Source organism: Prenolepis imparis, unplaced genomic scaffold (assembly GCF_030444845.1).
Source record: "Prenolepis imparis isolate NDT839.2.m4 unplaced genomic scaffold, iyPreImpa1.0 SCAF_11, whole genome shotgun sequence".
NCBI lineage: Eukaryota > Metazoa > Arthropoda > Insecta > Hymenoptera > Formicidae > Prenolepis > Prenolepis imparis.
The window spans coordinates 2,316,461-2,336,093 of NW_028141169.1; the positions used below are offsets into that span (position 1 = coordinate 2,316,461).

At 31.6% G+C, this 19,633-nt stretch overlaps 3 protein-coding genes across 10 annotated transcripts in view; 1 reads left to right on the top strand and 2 right to left on the bottom strand.

Moving 5' to 3' along the window:
* Positions 1 to 14,969, bottom strand: part of LOC145942525 (kin of IRRE-like protein 3) — a 166,811-nt gene extending 151,842 nt beyond the window's left edge. For 4 of the 5 annotated variants that reach the window (XM_083049343.1, XM_083049342.1, XM_083049339.1 and 1 more), the window contains exons 1-2: positions 14,320 to 14,969; positions 4,981 to 5,588 (exon numbers count right to left, since the gene is read on the bottom strand). In XM_083049343.1, coding sequence (XP_082905469.1) covers positions 4,981 to 5,035 — 55 coding nt within the window. In that variant the 5' untranslated portion in view covers positions 5,036 to 5,588; positions 14,320 to 14,969. Of the gene's footprint in view, positions 1 to 4,980; positions 5,589 to 13,816; positions 13,852 to 14,319 lie in introns of those variants that run through there. The other variant, XM_083049340.1, reaches the window with a different exon arrangement.
* Positions 14,970 to 15,138: 169 nt separating this feature from the next.
* Rcc1 (Regulator of chromosome condensation 1) lies at positions 15,139 to 18,274 on the top strand. Of its 2 annotated transcripts, none has more exons than XM_083050100.1 (7): positions 15,139 to 15,211; positions 15,390 to 15,835; positions 15,943 to 16,035; positions 16,305 to 16,684; positions 16,780 to 17,146; positions 17,227 to 17,499; positions 17,581 to 18,274. In XM_083050100.1, coding segments are annotated over exons 2-7 (1,305 nt in total). In that variant the 5' UTR covers positions 15,139 to 15,211; positions 15,390 to 15,834; the 3' UTR covers positions 17,772 to 18,274. The 2 variants fall into 2 exon arrangements, with proteins under 2 accessions (XP_082906226.1, XP_082906225.1); XM_083050099.1 differs by having other exon boundaries at positions 15,390 to 15,831; positions 17,581 to 18,273.
* A 256-nt stretch (positions 18,275 to 18,530) lies between these two features.
* Tim10 (translocase of inner membrane 10) lies at positions 18,531 to 19,582 on the bottom strand. Of its 3 annotated transcripts, none has more exons than XM_083049472.1 (2): positions 19,484 to 19,582; positions 18,531 to 19,148 (listed from the first exon to the last, which is right to left on the bottom strand). In XM_083049472.1, exon 2 carries the CDS (start codon positions 18,965 to 18,967, stop codon positions 18,689 to 18,691), a length of 279 nt encoding a protein of 92 aa, XP_082905598.1. In that variant the 5' UTR covers positions 18,968 to 19,148; positions 19,484 to 19,582; the 3' UTR covers positions 18,531 to 18,688. The 3 variants fall into 3 exon arrangements, with proteins under 3 accessions (XP_082905598.1, XP_082905597.1, XP_082905596.1); XM_083049471.1 differs by having other exon boundaries at positions 19,385 to 19,547; XM_083049470.1 differs by having other exon boundaries at positions 19,334 to 19,547.
* Positions 19,583 to 19,633: the final 51 nt, after the last annotated feature.

Genomic DNA, 19,633 nt, shown 5'->3' on the forward strand with positions numbered 1-19,633 from the left:
CATTGTAAGATACTGGCCAATGGTTTAATATAATGATTTAATATCATCCATTGTATACGATACATATTTGCGATACACAATAATCTATAAAATGCTAAATAATGAAGAAGGGAGAAATTTTGCGAATCATAACTCGGCGGGCAAAATTAGGAATGGCAGTCCACGCCGCGATCGATAATCGCGATATTAACGCGATTGGCCCGTTCGCCGACTTTTTGTCCGCATGCATGCGCATAACCCGGATGCAACCATGTGCACCGTGGCTAATTGATAAACACAGCCGTTCGACGAATAGCCGCGTTATAACCGCGTCGGCGCTTTGTCGAAAATCAACGGCGATTCGACGGCTAATTAATACTGTTTTTGATATGCGCGCAGCGCCTGCTCGTCAATCAGAAAACCATCGATGTCGCGCCATCCTCTCGGAAATCTCTCGCAATTCGCAAATCCTCTCTCTCTCTCTCTCTTTCTCTCTGCTATCCACCTCTCTCAAACGTGTCACGAATGTTGATGGATATTTTTTCGACAATGATGAATATTAAATGCACATTATCGGCTCTTTATTAAATCCCGCGAAAAAATATCGCTTTATTTTATACATTACACGTTCTTCACGCGTTATTTTCTGCATGAGTAGATTTATATTATAAAAATTATGTTACATTATATGTATAAAAGTTTTGATAAAAAGTTTATCCAATAAAAGATACAAGTAAAAATATCTAATATATGATTGTTCTAAATAAAAACTTTATTAAGATTTATTATAAGTATTTATAAAGATTATAATTTAATTTGGTTTCTTTGTATTTTAGGAATTCGATATTAATTTGGAAAAAATAATAATTCGGTATCCTCGTATTAAATAACTATAATGTTAACTCTAATTAGCTAATGACATATATTTCATTAATTGTCTATTAATATATCATCTCATCTAATATCAATCTATCTAAAATATCACCTATCCTTTATTAAAAATAATCCTGAACTATTACTTTATTCTTTGTGAGGCATCGCGCACAAATTGCAGCAATGCGATTTATCGTAATGTTATGAATAAAAAAAAGAAGATAAAATTCCATCGATGTTTCCGTTATCGATCGTTACATCATAGTCAGTGATTGTAAAAGATCGACAAATTGCGAACCACAGACAATATGAATCGAGCCCTACCGGCGGAAGCTACGATTTGATAAGCAAAGATGCGTTCCGGCATACGTGATGCAATTTCCTATCGGCATAGAGCACAAATCGTGGATGCAAGTATTATTTTAATACGAATATTTTATCGAAATCCTCACACATACATATGTACATACATATGTACGTACACAATCGACTTTACATCGCGCATTTTACGAGAAGCAACCGGGCGAATTGCCCTTTTACGCGTTCTCGTGTAAATTACTATTTTTTTTTAATAGTTTTTATTCGCGACATACTACTCACGTCTCGCATACAGCCTAACGATATTTTGCGAGAGATACACATACACGCGAAGTGATCCGCGATTGTAACTTTTCGAGAGACAGACGGACGAGCGAAAAATGCACTTTCAGCTTTTCCGAAAAAAAAGAAAAAAGAAAAAAAATTCATCGTCGCGCGCTTTCGGGAAATATTTCTCACAAGCCGCGAAATATGCGGCGCACGCGCGATTCGCTATCGGGGAAACTTTCTACCTGCTTTACTTGGTTCCTGTACCGAATACCGCTGATTGATAACGGGGAGAAATCAGGTCACCCACATATATTTTTTTTTTTTTCGTCAGAGGAACGTTTCACACAACGGCTCTTCGACCCTTTTATTCCGCTCGCGCGCGCTGATTGCGACAGCAGAGACCCGGGTCCGATCGCGAGCCGCATGTTTCGCGTATGTTTCGTGTGTGATGCTTTTCGAGGTTGTTCTTCCACGGTGTATTTTTGCGCGGATCAACGAACGCGGCATTTCAGAGAGAAAGCCGTATATATAATATATATATACGACGGCTATTGAATAATTTCGCACTTCTAAGAGAGAAAAGTGCTGGCGCGATTTGGGGCGCGTCCATGCGGAAAACGCGATCCGACGTCGGCGGCCGAGAGAATTAAGAGGATCGATCCCGACGCATTTTCGCGATTCTTATACCCCGCCGTTACTAACGCTCGCACATCTCTATTTCGCGAAACGCATATCTTGCGCTCGGCTTGACGGACCGAACTCGATCTCGCAAACGTCTCACCCCTGTTTCGCGGGGCGGTTTTACGACTTGCGTCTCTCACGCGTTTCCTCTCGCTGCGCCTTCAATTTTTCCAACTTTATCCGAACTGTTTTTATTTCCCATACAATGTTTTTTTACTATGTTGCGCTTATATATCGATATGTCATACGGATATTCCGCGCGTGTATTCGCTTTTTTTTTTAATTCGCTCAGATATAGCGTGCTTTGTAAAATAACACAAGTTGTCGAATTTATAATAATAGTACGGTTTTAATATAAAAATACATTTCTTGAGGGCAAATATAACAAAATAATAACTTTGTTACAGGGCAAAATCAAAATTGAAATAACAATAGCGTTTCGGAAAAAAAAAATAATAAAAGAGAAGAACACAACACAATGATGATTTCGCGTGTACTGTCAACAGCATTTCATTCATCATGTGTAATATCAATTTGGCTAATAATATTTAATATTTGATTTTCGTCTGTTCCTCTCTATTTACACATTCCTTATTATAGGTACAAACAAAGTAAAAAATATGGTGGCTATTTTTTAACATCAATTATAAAAAGTGCTTCGAAAATATGGAAATTGTATATAAAAATCTAAGAGAGAGAGGCTTAATCTCTTAAAATATAAATAAACGCCGAGAGAGAATATAATTATCTGATATTTAAGATAATTTCAAGTAATCTTTACTTGAAAAATTTTAATTTCAGTCTTTTCAGGTTCAGTTATTGTATTCAATATATATTAAACGTTAAAAGAAAGAAGAAATAATGCAAAAACAAAGTTTTTGCTAAAAAAAAGTATCAATTTTATATAAATTGAATATTTGCAAAATTTTTTGAGAGTATTTAATATTTGATGTAGGGGAGAGATAACTATCTTTTTTCAATTTTTATCAGAAATTCTATCAGCGCTTGGTCTGCCGCGGAACATCGTGTGATGATTGATAGCTAAGAAACTGGGTTAACAGTGGCTTTTTTTTCACGTTTTGTTTCAACTGCTTTTGCGCGTGCGATGCACCGCGAGATGGACACTCGGGTGAACGTCACATCTTGTTTCGCAAACGAAAAACTGAAATGCTTTGAGGCGTGTGCCGGAAGATGAATAAATGTCTGTTCGCGACGGATGAGAAACATTAGAAACGTGTCTTCTTCAAGAATGCGTAAAAGTAAAAGGACGACGAGCTCGAACGTGCTTTCTTTTTCTCTCTCTGGATATTTCATAATTCGACATCGAAATGAGACGCGGGGGCGAAATATTCAGAAATTGCACGCTCACCTTTTATAAGCGCAAATGCATTCTTCGCGATGAATCTCGTGATCAAGCTAAATTATTTCGACTATAGATCTTCAGAAAAAACTAATTTAAAAATCATGCCATGGAATTTAAAAAATATATACTCAAGATACGAGAACGAATTAAAAATCGACACTAATAATATCCAAAATTGTCAAAAATATTAAACTGACCATAAAAATCCATGCAGAAAAAAATAACAAATATTTAAACGTCTAATATATAATGTACTAATGTGTCAATGTACTAATTTTGTTTTTCATTCTGCTATCTATTTTCCTTACACATTGCATAGATTTTTATTTAAAAAAATTCAAATTTTATATTTTTCTAAATTTAAAGCTTTGACGTGAATAATTTCAATTTTCCGTATAAAAAAAAATCACGTCAGAGAGAATAGATTCAAGAAAGTGTGGCGTATAAACACTCTTTAATATTCCAAATGCTTTCTCGATCTCGCACGACAACATCGTCGGTCCATTGAATCAGGGACGCGATATATGTATGGAACCGACGTGTTTTGCTCGAACGACTTTTCGTAAAGGCGGCATTGCACTTCTTAAAAGCACGTGTGCGCGGCGGCAAGCGTCGCGACGTCCACGGCAACCACTCAGTCTGATTGAGAAAACGCTGATACGTTCACGAGAGCAAGAAAATCAATCTACTTTCGTCACGAGCGTTCTGCTTCGAAAAATCTATTTTGTCACGCACGAATTCGGTGCACGCCTCGCTTACTCTCCGCCGAGGAAAGAGAGGTAGGTGGTGGCTCAACAAGTCGCGCGGCCTCGGAGACACCATTGCATCAGAATGTAAGCACAGCGAGCAAAGAACAAATGATCGCACGTATAAGGATCACGTTCGCGACATTTATACATTCTTGAATTATAATACAGCCAATTTATATTTCGTCAAATTTAATTTATCAATTAAATTTTTTTTTCAACTTTGCCGCGATGTTTTGTCGTGTTAAAATATGTTACATATAAGCTCTCTTCCTGTATCTCTTTTTTTCTTTTATTATATAGTTTGTAAATTTATTGTTAATTTTCAATTTGTACGAACAAAACATTCAGAAGTTAAATATTTTATTTGCAAATATATACTATTATGTATTCGCAATGTCGATACTGCATTTAAAGAGACATATGTATGTATTATTTAACGGCGATTTATTGTTTAATGCTCGTTGTGTAATAAATCGAATTGCAATAATGAGATCTATCTTACTAATTATACATTTCCTGTTGACTTATCTTTTGTTGTATTTGTTCACGCCTGCTTTCTTAAAATTGCCTCGCAGGAAAAATTATAAATCTTTGATATCTGATAAAATTGGTTTAATTGCAAACTTGTTATGCGACTTGTCACGCATTAAATATTAAATATTAAAAGCGTAGCGATTGTTTTTCAGTAATTACGCAAATATTTGCGCGCGTTCTCCAGGCAAAAGTAACATGTAAAAAATCACTCACCGCCTATCAGCATCTGCAACAGCAACAGTAGAAATCGGCGTGTCGTCCTCGTCATAGCTCCTCGGCTCTACATCAAACGATCTCGTCCCACGAAGAAGCGAAGATTCGCGTCCGCAGATGTCACTCTCGATTGTTTCGCGACGATGGTCCCGCGTCTTTTACGCGACTGTCACGTGGTCTCTTCTCACTCGTCTGCGAATATCTCGCAGAAACGTTCGTACGAAGAGAGCGAAATTCAACTCCACGCGTCGATTGCAACGGAAATTTCACAGGGATGAGAAGCCACAGATAGACAGACAAATGGATGAGGGTGAGAGAGGAACAAATGTAGAAGCTACGCGGGCGAAGTCTCGCCGTCGACTGCCGACGACTGGCGCGCTTTCGCGACCCCTCCGACACCGGCTGGCACCCTCTGCTCCCTCTTCCTTCGTCCCTCCGTCGTGTTACGCGCACACCCGCGGTCATCCTCCGTCGCATGCTAATTCGCATTTTATTGGGAATCGGGACCGCGCACACCAAACGATAACAAATTTCCCGAAAATCCGATTTAATTTCCCGTGCTCCGCGTGCTGACGTTCGTTCTTCGATCAAGATACACCAAATTTCATCTGAAATCAGAATTAAATGAATTTTTTTTACAGACGAGAATTTATTTATCAAGTGTATATAAATAAGATTATATGTAATTATCGTTTTATTGGCGTATTACATTATATTGTCAAACTGATCAATATCTATTTAACACATTTCGTGTTTATTATAGTGAACTGAAATACGGACGTTGTTTCCTCGTTACGATTATATTTTCGCTTTATTAAATCGCAAGTTATCTCCGCCGCTTCTCAAGTGCGGGCGAATTTTAAACTTTATCTAATGTGAAAACCAAAATAGCCGGCTTCATAAAATTTCACTCTATTTCGCTCCCATTCTTGTCTCGCTCTTGTCAAGACAAGCCGCCGGAAAGATTTATGGAACAGTTCCTAGAAGATAAACAGATTCACGTTCTTTCTTTCTCTCAAAGAAGATAGAACGACAACGATCTTGAGACGAGAAAAAGTATTATTTAAGTACATAATCATAATGCTAGTTCGGATGGCTCAAAAAAACATTGACTTATAAAACAATTATTTATATCTGCAGTTCCAAATGAGGAATTTACTTTTAACGGTAACATAGTATCACAATTTTATAAAAAGAGATTTTAATTGTTGTTTTTAATTTTTTTTTAACACCAAGCGTATCTTTAGACTTGTCACGTTTATAATCATTTATATTATAATATATAGACTTACTGTGCTATATATATATGTATATACATATACACACGGAGACATATTTGAGAAATATAATAAATGACATAATTGAAAAATAATCCTTTCCTTTTCTAAAAAAAATATGTAAAATCGATACTCGCATCTATCGAAGTTTATTGTTGCCGCTTTTCCGCGATGCTCATTGACTGTCAAGATTCGCGTTGTGCGTTATATTCGTATTAGCATCGAGCAGTCATCGCGAAAGTTAACAGTTTGACAGTTTGTCCAAAATAAAATTAAATAAAATAATATTACGTTTTAAATAATATGTTATAATACTATGTTATAATATATGTATATACTTTAAACTCGATTAATATTTTTTACAATTATCAGTTGATTTCTGTTAAAAAATATTAATCGCGGATAAAGTATTATAACATATTTTATTACTTACAAAATATTATTATTTTAATTATAATAATATGTTGTAAATAATATACTTATATAATATATACTTTCTCCGCGATTAATATTTTTTGACAAAAATCAGCTGATAACTGTCAAAAATTTTAATCAAATTAAAAGTATTAAGGGCTGATTGAACCAACGTTATTTTAGTTTTAAGCGAGACTCAAATATGTGTTTGTCTTCATTTATTTAGAAAAAAAATAAAGATAGACGCATATTTAAGTCCCGCTTAAAGCCAAAATAACGTTGATGCAATCGGGCCTAAAACATATTATTTCACAGAGAGAATTTTCTCTTAGAATTTACCCTGAAAATCATGGTAATCGTGGGACAATATGATATGGAAAGAATTTTATGAAAATTTCTCTGATTAATATTTATCACAATAAACATAATAATATCTACACGTTAAAATATAAAACATGTTTGAGTAATTTTACCATGCAGTTTAGTAAAATTAATCAAACATGTTTTATATTTTATTGTGATAGGTATTATTATTTTTATTGTGATAAATATTAATCAGAGAAATTCTCATAAAATTCTTTCCATACCATATTGTTCCATAATTACCATGATTTTCAGGGTAAATTCTAAGAGAAAATTCTCTCCGTGTTAAAACATATTATTTTTATTTTATTTTATTTTGGACAAACTGCCAAACTGCCAAACTGCTAACCCTCGCGATAACAGTCTTTCGATGCTTTAAATATAACGCATAACGCAAATCGAAGTAGCGAATCAACATCGCAAAAAAACTTGCGAGAATCAACTTAATATGCCTTTTATAAAAAAGAACTAGAACACAGGCGCGCGCTACGCGCGCAATGTTCCATAATTTTATCTTGAATAGAATGATACAGAAATCAGCTGATAACTGCAAAAATTTTAATCAAGTTTAAAGAATTATAATATATTTTTTATTTAAAACATATTATTTTAATTTTTGTAACAAATTATTATTTTAAAATTTAATTAGCAAATTAACGCTTTATTAATATTTCTTGACAGAAATCAGCTGATTAAAAAATTAATTTGCTAATTTTATAACCTATTATTATTTTTAAAATAATAATAGGTTATAAAAATTAAAATAGTAATATATTGTAAATAATATGTTATAATGCCTTAACTGCGAATAATATTTTTTGACAGAAAATCAGCCGATAACTCAAAAATATTAATCGAGTTTAAGGATTTATAACATATTATTTAAAACATATTATTTTTATTTTTATAGCATATTCTTATTTTAATAATTAATTAGCAAATTAACTTTTTAATCAGCTGATATTTGTCAAATAATATTAATAAAACGTTAATTTGCTAATTAAATTTTAAAATAATAATAGGTTATTAGTAGGTAAAAATTAAAATAATAATATAATGTTGTAAATTATATGTTATAATGTCTTATCTGCGATTAATATTTTTTCACAGAAATCAGTTGATAATTGTCAAAAATTATAGTCGAATTTAGAAGATTTTTGTCAAAAAATAGTAATAAGGTGTTAATTTGCTAATTAAATTTAAAAATAAAAATGTGTTATAAAAATTAAAATAATAATATGTCATAATTCTTTAAACTCGATTAATATTTTTGACAATTCTGTTTGCATTTTACTTTTTAATTTATGATGTCAAAATTAATTAATATTGCTTATTATTTATTATTATATGTATTGATTGATAGTATTTTTATTAACTTATGTTACTTTCATTGATCTACACTACTTTCATTGACCTATACTACTTATATTTATTACACCATTATTTTATATCACTGTTTTGCATAGCTATGTAAACCTAGCACCCGACTTTTTAAAAATTAATTTTTTAAAACGGAAAATGATAGCATTTCGTTTGTAATTGTTTGTAGTTTTATCAATTAATAAATAAAAAAAATTGTTTAAATGACTCGCACCCGACATTGACATATCGCAAATCCGCCTGTGCAGTCTTCTTTAGAATTGTTTATAGTTGTTTGTAGTGATTTTCCTTTCGTTTGTAGTTGAGCGGTTCAAAAGTTATAAACAATTGTTTATTCGTCCAAGAGCTAACTTTGTCAATTTTTAAGATTTTTCAAATCCGCTTGCGCAGTCTTTTTTAGAATCGTTTGCAGTTGTTTGTAGTGATTTTCCTTTCGTTTGTAGTTGAGCGGTTCAAAAATTATAAACAAAACTTTTGAACCGCTCAACTACAAACGAAAGGAAAATCACTACAAACAACTACAAACGATTCTAAAGAAGACTGCGCAAGCGAATTTGTGATATCTTCAAAATTAACAAATTTACCTCTCGGACGAATAAACAATTGTTTATAACTTTTGAACCGCTCAACTACAAACGAAAGGAAAATCACTACAAACAACTACAAACGATTCTAAAGAAGACTGCGCAAGCGGATTTGCGATATCTTTAAAATTAACAAATTTACCTCTTGGACGAATAAACAATTGTTTATAACTTTTGAACCACTCAACTACAAACAAAAGGAAAATCACTACAAACTACTACAAACGATTCTAAAGAAGACTGCGCAAGCGAATTTGCGATATCTTCAAAATTAACAAATTTACCTCTCGGACGAATAAACAATTGTTTATAACTTTTGAATCGCTCAACTACAAACGAAAAGAAAATCACTACAAACAACTACAAACGATTCTAAAGAAGACTGCGCAAGTGGATTTGTGATATCTTTAAAATTAACAAATTTACCTCTTGGACGAATAAACAATTGTTTATAACTTTTGAACCACTCAACTACAAACAAAAGGAAAATCACTACAAACTACTACAAACGATTCTAAAGAAGACTGCGCAAGCGAATTTGCGATATCTTCAAAATTAACAAATTTACCTCTCGGAGGAATAAACAATTGTTTATAACTTTTGAACTGCTCAACTACAAACGAAAGGAAAATTACTACAAACAACTACAAACGATTCTAAAGAAGACTGCGCAAGCGAATTTGCGATATCTCAATGTCGGGTGCGAGTCATTTAAAAAATTTTTTTATTTATTAATTGATAAAACTACAAACGAAATTATTGTTATTACAAACAACTACAAACGAAATGCTATCATTTTCCGTTTTGAAAAATTAATTTTTAAAAAGTCGGGTGCTAGGTTTACATAGCTAAAGTGTCGTTTATAATTATAGACTGTTGAATCTCAATTCATACTACTTCAAAAAGTCTGACTAATTTTAAACTGTACTACTAAACATAAAAATAGATTTTAATTTCTTAAAATCTGTTATTTTGCTCTTTAATAAATTCTTAGACTAATATATTACACATAATTAATAGTTTCATTAAAAAATTAGCACTGTTTAATCTTGATTTACACTACTTGAAATAGGCCGACTAATTTTGAATTATACCACTAGGAACGAAAAATTTGATTATTTCTTATAACCTTTTTTTTCTGTGTAATAAATTCATAAATTAGTATGTCACAAAGTATTGTTTATAATTATATACTGTTGAATCTCGATTTATACTACTTTAAAAAGTTTGATTAATTTTAAACTGTACTACTGAACATAAAGTTAGATTTTTATTTCTTAACATCTGTTATTTTGCTCTCTAATAGATTCTTAGACTAATATGTTACACATAATTAATAGTTCTATTTAAAAATTAGCACTGTTTAATCTTGATTTACACTACTTGAAATAGGCCGACTAATTTTGAATTATACCACTAGGAACGAAAAATTTGATTATTTTATAAAATCTTTTCTTTTTTTCTGTGTAAGAGAAATTCATAAATTAATATGTTGCATGAAGTTTCGTTTATAATTATATACTGTTAAATCTCGATTTATACTACTTCAAAAAATCTGATTAATTATAAACTGTACTACTGAACATAAAGTTAAATTTTTATTTACTAAAATCTGTTATTTCGCTCTCTAATAAATTCTTAGACTAATATATTACACATAATTAATAGTTTCATTTAAAAATTAGCATTGTTTAATCTTGATTTATACTACTTGAAATAGGCCGACTAATTTTAAATTATACCACTAGGAACAAAAAATTTGATTATTTCTTAAAACCTTTTCTTTTTTTCTGTGTAATAAATTCACAAATTAGTATATTACATAAAGTGTCGTAGCTATGTGAACCTAGCATTCGACTTTTTAAAAATAAATTTCTTAAAACGGAAAATGATAGCATTTCGTTTGTAGTTTTATTAATTAATAAAAAAAAAATTTTTTTAAATGACTCGCACCCGACATTGAAGTATCGCAAATCCGCTTGCGCAGTCTTCTTTAGAATCGTTTGTAGTTGTTTGTAGTGATTTTCCTTTCGTTTGTAGTTGAGCGGTTCAAAAGTTATAAACAATTGTTTATTCGTCCAAAAGCTAACTTTGTCAATTTTAAAGATTTTTTAAATCCGCTTGCGCAGTCTTCTTTAGAATCGTTTCTAGTTGTTTGTAGTGATTTTCCTTTCGTTTGTAGTTGAGCGGTTCAAAAGTTATAAACAATTGTTTATTCGTCCAAGAGCTAACTTTGTCAATTTTTAAGATTTTTCAAATCCGCTTGCGCAGTCTTCTTTAGAATCGTTTGTAGTTGTTTGTAGTGATTTTCCTTTCGTTTGTAGTTAAGCGGTTCAAAAATTATAAACAAAAGTTATAAACAATTTGTTTATAACTTTTGATCCGCTCAACTACAAACGAAAGGAAAATCACTACAAACAACTACATATGATTCTAAGAAAAATTGCGCAAGCGGATTTGAAAAATCTGAAAAATTGACAAAGTTAGCTCTTGGACGAATAAACAATTGTTTATAACTTTTGAATCGCTCAACTACAAACGAAAGGAAAATCACTACAAACAACTACAAACGATTCTAAAGAAGATTGCGCAAGCGAATTTGAAAAATTTTAAAAATTGACAAAGTTAGCTCTTGGACGAATAAACAATTGTTTATAACTTTTGAATCGCTCAACTACAAACGAAAGGAAAATCACTACAAACAACTACAAACAATTCTAAAGAAGACTGCACAAGCGGATTTGCGATATCTCAATGTCGGGTGCGAATCATTTAAAACATTTTTTTTATTTATTAATTGATAAAACTACAAACAATTACAAACGAAATGCTATCATTTTCCGTTTTAAAAAATTAATTTTTAAAAAGTCGGGTGCTAGGTTCACATAGCTATGCAAAACAGTGATATAAAATAATGGTGTAATAAATATAAGTAGTATATAGGTCAATGAAAGTAATGTAGATCAATGAAAGTGATATAAATTAATAAAAATACTATCAATCAATACATATAATAATAAATAATATCCAATATTAATTAATTTTGACATCATAAATTAAAAAGTTAAATGCAAACAGAACTGTCAAAAATATTAATCGAGTTTAAAGAATTATAACATATTAATTATAACATATTATTATTTTAATTTTTATAACACATTTTTATTTTAAAATTTAATTAGCAAATTAACTTTCATCAATTAATTTTTGTCAAAAAATACTAATAAGGTGTTAATTTGTTAATTAAATTTTAAAATAAAAATAAGTTATAAAAATAAAAATATTAATATGTTGTAAATAAAATATGTTATTTAAAACGTTTTATTTATTATTTTAATTTTTATAACATATATTATTATTTTAAAATTTAATTATCAAATTAACGCTTTAATCAGTTGATTTCTGTAAAAAAATATTAATAAAGCGTTAATTTGTTAATTAATTTTTTAAATAATAATTGGTTATAAAAGTTAAAATAGTTATATATTGTAAATAATATGTTATAAAGCCCTATCTGCGATTAATATTTTTTGACAGAAATCAGCTAATTAAACATTAATTTGTTAATTAAATTTTAAAATAATAATATGTCATAAAAATTATAAAATAATAATATGTTTTAAATAAAAATGTTATTACATCACTTTAAACTCGATTAATATTTTTTGACAGTTATCAGCTGATTTCTGTCAAAAAATATTATTGGAGTTTAACGCGTATTATAACATTATTATTTTTATAACATTATTATTTTAATTTTTATAACATATTTTTATTTTAAAATTTAATTATCAAATTAACGCTTTAATCAGCTGATTTCTGCCAAAAAATATTAATCAAGTTTAAACAAACTTTTCATATAAAAATATCATTCTTTTTTTATATAAAAATCGAGGAATGTCGCGCGTAGTTCGCGCTTGTGTTGTTATAGTATGTAAATATATAATAGAATAGCTAGTAAAATAATAATGACAACAAAATAATTATCATAATACGAATGGAACTAAAATATTATAACAGAAATATTTTTGATGATTAATGTGTAAATAATATTTCAAAAATACAAAATAAAACCGTGATTAAAGAAATTTCTGTATCTCGTCATCTCTGGATCTTATGCCATAATTGTAAGATGAGAGAGAAAGAGAGAGAGAAAACTACTTTTAAAAATTCTTTTAATATCCCACGGTATTAAGATTTCCCGCTAGAAAACGATGTTAGTCCGGTAAGCGTCGGAATATTAAACCGCAGAATCCAAAACTTTCTTAACATACCACAGTCGGTTTTATGAAGCTTCATTGTAATATGTACATGAGGAAAACGGCGTTCACTCTTGTTTATTAATTTACGAGAGTTACAAAATATTAATCGCGTTATCCAAACTCGCAACATTTTTATGAGCTAACTTACGTTTATATATATATATATATATATATATATATATATATATATATATATAAAGTGTATAAATAATTTTTATATTTTTTATATTTTTTTTTTATAAAAAGAACCTTTAGATAAATTTTGTTAACGTATCCAATTTCTATTCAAAATATAGGAAGATATGCGATTTTCAAAAAAATTGGAGAAGATTATTTTGTATTAAAAATATTTAATAATTAGAGTTACGGTCGCGCGAAGTTTACTTGTCGAAATTGTCGCACTTCCTAATGTCGATGAAATATATTGTATATTTGTGCGTAATACGAGTGACACCCAATATTTTTTCGACACTCGTAGTACATGCCTAATACTTATTAGCAATATTTATTCTCAGTAATTAAATTTCTTAGCAATTTTATTAAACGTTCACAATACCTGGAGCACTACGATCGCGCGGAGTTCACTTGATGGATTTGTCGCACATTCCCATCATCAATATATATATATATATATATATATATATATATATATAAGTATATATATATATATATGTATATATTAAGTATATAAATAATTTTTATACTTTTTACATTTTTTTTATAAAAAAAAACCTTTAGATAAATTTTGTTAATGTATCCAATTTCTACTCAAAATATATGAAGATATGCGATTTTAAAAAAAATTGAAGATATTTTCTATTTAAAAAATTGAAGATATTTTCTATTTAAAATATTTAATAATTAGAGTTACGGTCGCGCGAAGTTTACTTGTCGAAATTGTCGCACTTCCTAATGTCGATGAAATATATTGTATATTTGCGCATAATATACGAGTGACACCCAATATTTTTTCGACACTCGTAGTACATGCCTACTTACTAACAATATTTATTCTCAATAATTAAATTTCTTAGCAATTTTATTAAACGTTCACAATACCTGGAGCACTACGATCGCGCGGAGTTCACTTGATGGATTTCTCGCACATCCCATCATCAAAACGATAAAGTGTCTAGTAACGGATGATGAGGTGATCACCCAGTAGTTTTCTCAGCATTCTCGATAATTTTCTCAGTACTCCCGACATTTTTCTCGTCACTCCCGATACTTTTCTCGAGACTCCCGATATAAAACGGTCGTCGGATACTTTTCTCGGCACTCCCGATACTTTTCTCGACACTCCCGATATTATACGTTTGCTTACAAACAATACCTATTTATTTATCAGATACGTAAAATCAGGTAATACCTGGAGGAGAGCTCCGTCCTCTCCAATTTTGTCGAATAACTTTACAATATTGTGTACTACTACTTTTACTCGTAGACGCGCGCGCAAACTTTCGGCCATTTCGGCGGTTCGAGCCGGAGCTGTGACGTCACGGGTCACATGACCTTTCGGAGGAACGAATGTTATATGGCTAGGCTAGATTCACGATCAACGAGATCGATCTCGCGCGTGCGATCGCGATCACGATATCGGTACACACGGCGCGATTTATACGATAATTAACGACGCGACGTGAAGACGCTAATTAATATTCACGCTTGTACTTTCGCGGACCGACGCGGATGAATGCGCGAACGTTGAACACGAACAACTCGAAAGTGCACCGAAGGTAGCAGCATTCTAGATTGTGCGTTCAGAAATCTATTCACCTAGGGTGAAGCGCTCGATTGACCAATCAGGACAAAGAGATCCTCGGCCTCCGATTGGTCGGTCAAATTCTGCACTTTGACGGACGGATTTCCGAACACACACAACTCTGAAGTTTCTTTCGACGTAATATATAGCGTTCTTTACGAGTCTCGCTTAAACTTAAATTATCCATCCGTGAGTAAATTATTTATTTATTTATTGTGCGTGTGTGTGTGTGTGTGTGATATTTATATTATTAATTGAGATATTCTATTTGAAAGGAGAATATTATTTCGATTATTACATATCAAACGTCACACGCTATTCTCATCGAGTCGATGATTCGTAATTGTTGTTTCTCTCATTTGCATAGATTTTCGTCCCTATACGAATAAACATATTCATCCGAGCAAGAGGATTTGCACTTTGTTTTATAGCAAAACTTGGGAAACGTTACGTGAGGTGACGTAGATTTTGGCGGGAAATCGTTCGTCATACATGTACGCCGGCAAGAAACGTCGAGGAAAATCTCTTTGCTCCAGACTCGTCCCCTATTGAAAAAGAGGTCCGATGCGAGCGTTACGTTAAACCCTCGTGTGTTCCCGTCCAATGTATGCAAAACTACACGTTCAAATCTGCCAATGAGAATCACTCGAGAGGATTGAAGCAGCTGTTAGCGCCGTGCAAATCATCTTCGTCGTACCTTCACGAGTTGCGCAACACTCGTAAAGCGCAAAGCGGAGCATCGATAACTTTTGGCGCCAACGGAGCGAAGGATTGCATATATTCGTGAGCCACGAAAAACAACAGCAGAAGTAAGTACGTGTACGAATAACGATGTGAAAAATGTTGGCCGAGTCGCGGGTGACAGTCATAATAAACGTTTTACGAGCACGTTTTCATACATAACCTTAATAATGTCGCAGTGCCGCCAAGGAGAGCCGCGAAACGGTCGGCCGTGGATCCCACGAAGGCGGACAAACCTCCGAAGCAGATCAAGCAGATCAAGCAGAAACATGGTACATTGACTAGCAATTTTTCCATCTATTAAAAGTTTTGATTTTTCTTATATTTCCTTATATCGTAACCTACATGTGTAATCGGGCATTACAGCAAACATGCTTATAAATAAGATGACTATAAGAAATATTTCTCACATAAACATTTACTTAAGACTGAGAGAAAAGATATTAACGTTTCTGACGAATCAATATCAAAAAGTTGCTTATATGTTAAATCAAATCATTGTTGCACACACAAGTATAACTTATACAAATTTATTTTGTAGAATTAACTGTGAAACCTGACTTACGATCACTTTCAACCAATGGTGTTATGCTCGTAATTGGACAAGGTGATTTTGGACAACTTGGATTAGGAGAGGATGTCACTGAAAAGATGCGTCCAGCAGCTATACCTGAGTATCAAGATATTATAGCTGTAGCGGCTGGTGCTATGCATAATGTATGTTTGAGAAAGACAGGCGAAGTATTGACTTTTGGATGTAACGATGAGGGAGCACTTGGACGAGACACCACAAAAGAAGGATCTGAGACAGTACCAGGCACAGTTGAATTGCCTGGTAAAGCTATTCAGGTGACAGCAGGTGACTCGCATACCGCCGCATTGTTAAAAGATGGACGAGTATTTGCATGGGGCACATTTAGGGTATATTATTTCTATTAATTTATATAATCTTTGTTTATTTATAATATAGTGTTGAGTAAAATTTAATTAATGCAATAAATTGGTTTGTAACTTAGGATATACATGGCTCTATGGGACTAACAATGAAAGGGAATGAACGATTCCCTATAGAAATATTACCTAAAATAAAAGTTATCAAAATAGCATCAGGTAGCGATCATTTAATATTACTTAGTGAAAATGGACGTATATATACCTGCGGATGCGGTGAACAAGGACAATTAGGACGAGTAGCTGAACGAACAGCCAATAGAAATTCACGACAAGGAATAGGTCTGCTACTAATTCCAGGCATAGTTGAATTTAAAATCAGTAAAAAGTTACAGTTTGATGATATATGGGCAGGAAATTTTTGTACATTTGCCAAGGAGCGTCAAAAAGGAGATATATATGTATTTGGTCTAAATAATTTCTATCAACTTGGTAAGATAGATGTCTTAGAGCATATGTACTTTTCAATCACACTCCAATATACACTTACATATTTATTGGAAAATTTTCAGGTTTAAAAAACAATAATGTCAATTTTCATCCGCAATTATCAAAAACCTTTAGCGGTAAAGTATGGAAACATATCAGCAGTGGAGAACATCATACTATAGCTCTGGATGATGCAGGACAAGTTTTTGTAATGGGTCGCAAAGAGTATGGCCGTCTTGGACTCGGATCTAATTGCTTAGATGCAGAGGAACTTACATTAGTTCCTACTTTAAGCTCCATTAAATGTATTGATGTAGGTGCAGGTAGCAGAGAATCTTTTGCTGTCACGGAATCAGGTAAATAATGTGGACATAATATCAATATTCCCTGAAAATAATCGATTTTATATATAAATGTTCTGTATTTTATTACAATAGGTGAGTTATATTCATGGGGCGCGGGAACTAATGGAAATCTTGGAACAGGAGAGTTAAAAGATGTTGATGAGCCAGTATTAGTTAAAGGAAAGCAGTTAGAAGGTAAGACAGTAGTACGAGTTAGTGGCGGTGGTCAACATACTTTGGCTTTGGCAACAACTCGTCCAGTAAAAGACAAAACTGCTGGTTAATACTAGATCATGTCACATTATCAAAATGTATATGTGATACGAATTTGGACAACAAACACAATAAAAAATAAATTTATTTTTATCGCTCTTATCATAGGTGTCAATCGTTAAATAGAAGGCTAAAACTTAAATATTTGTTAAGATTTCAATTGTTCCAATGACTTACAATAATTAAATTTATACGTTTTTTTGTCTTGGTGCCATAAAGTCCATTAAATCATGCTTACAATAATTAATATATATTCTTAGAATTCTTGTTACATTATTATTTTTTCTACTATTTTGTATTATATACATTTATTGCTAAAAAATAAATTTTTCTACTTGCAAATCAAAACTTATGTCTGAAAGTACTCATGGATAAATACTTTGAACAGATAAAATATTATATTTTGAATATTTAATAAAAATTATTAAATGTGTATACAAAAAAAATATAACAAAATTTTTATACCATTTAAGTTTGAAATCTAGATAATTGTAAACGTAGCTAATGTGTAATATGCATTATTATTATGTTTGTATTTGAAAATGTGTGTTGTGTATAAAATTTATTATTAATTATATAAAATTCTTCCTTTGAGAATAAATCATTTGTAAATAAAATGTACCAACTATTCTGTCATATAACTTCTCAAAAAATCTTTATAAAATAAATATATATATATATATATATTAATAAAATAATATTACATTTGTGTATGTGAGAAAAGGTATTAAAATATTTGAGAAATTGTGGAAAATTAGAAATTTATCACATTTCATAAAGTTCAATTTTATTCATAAACTAAATTAAATACAGAATATCTGCATTTTATTTCATTTGTTCTAATTTACATGGATAATTAAAGGAAAACTGAAGATGTAACTTATAAGAGAGATTACATAAAAATCTCGTCAATACAACTAATAATAATTTAATTTGTCTTTGATTGCTCTGCAACTTTTGCTTCTTGCATTGAAATTTGTGTTAGTTTTTTGCCGATACGTTCATGAACATCTAAATATTTAGCGATACAACGATCCAGACATATCGATTCTCCTTTGCCTAGTTCAGCCTCGGTGTACTTTGGTGCTATACACTTTCTGTGACATGCGGATGTCATACGATTATACATATCTGACATCATTTCTATTTCTAAGTCCTGTACCAATTTAAGTTTACTTTCGTCCAGTTGTGGTAACGCTGCTGCCATTCTTCCAAGAGTTTTGTACTTCAGTAGTCTTCCTTAAATTCTTTATTTCTTAATTATAAATTAATCTACAACATTGGCGTCGCGCACACGTTGTCTAGCTTTCATAATCTCGTATCTTCTGGCATTTACACCTTGCTTAGATAGCACAAATGAGTAAAGTCCTACAACAGTGACTACAGACCTGCAAATAAAATAAATGTATTCTATAATAAAATGTACATACATATATATATTTTTACTAACTAGTAAAAATTCATGCAAAAAAATCTTTAAACTATGCAAAAATGTAGATTCAAAATCATCATGCATCTTGAATGCAGTAATCGTCATATGCAATATCTAAAGTTAATAACGTGAGAATCGTACATGAGAAATGTATGTAAGTCTGTGGAAATTTTCCGAAATGACATTACGCACCTACCATCCAATTCCTATCTTCGCCCAAGTTGGCAAAGGCATGCCTTTTATTCAACTGTAACTATATCCCAATATTACAAATAAAATAATTTCATGTACCTGGAACCACGCGATCGCCGGTAATCTCTAACCTCTCTTATCATTTCTCGTAGGTCTCCTTCTCAAGCCATACAACGGGTTTATATATTTGGAGCAACGAATCACAATTCATGATCGAGTATTCTAGAAGAAATATGCAGAATTGCGCCT

Excerpts from the sequence above, each read along its gene's own strand:
- Tim10 (XM_083049472.1), bottom strand. The coding sequence starts at position 18,967 with ATGGCAGCAGCGTTACCACAACTGGACGAAAGTAAACTTAAATTGGTA.
- Rcc1 (XM_083050100.1), top strand. Across the intron at positions 16,036-16,304 it reads GCAGATCAAGCAGAAACATG|AATTAACTGTGAAACCTGAC; the intron begins GTACATTGACTA and ends TTTATTTTGTAG. Across the intron at positions 17,147-17,226 it reads AAATAATTTCTATCAACTTG|GTTTAAAAAACAATAATGTC; the intron begins GTAAGATAGATG and ends GAAAATTTTCAG.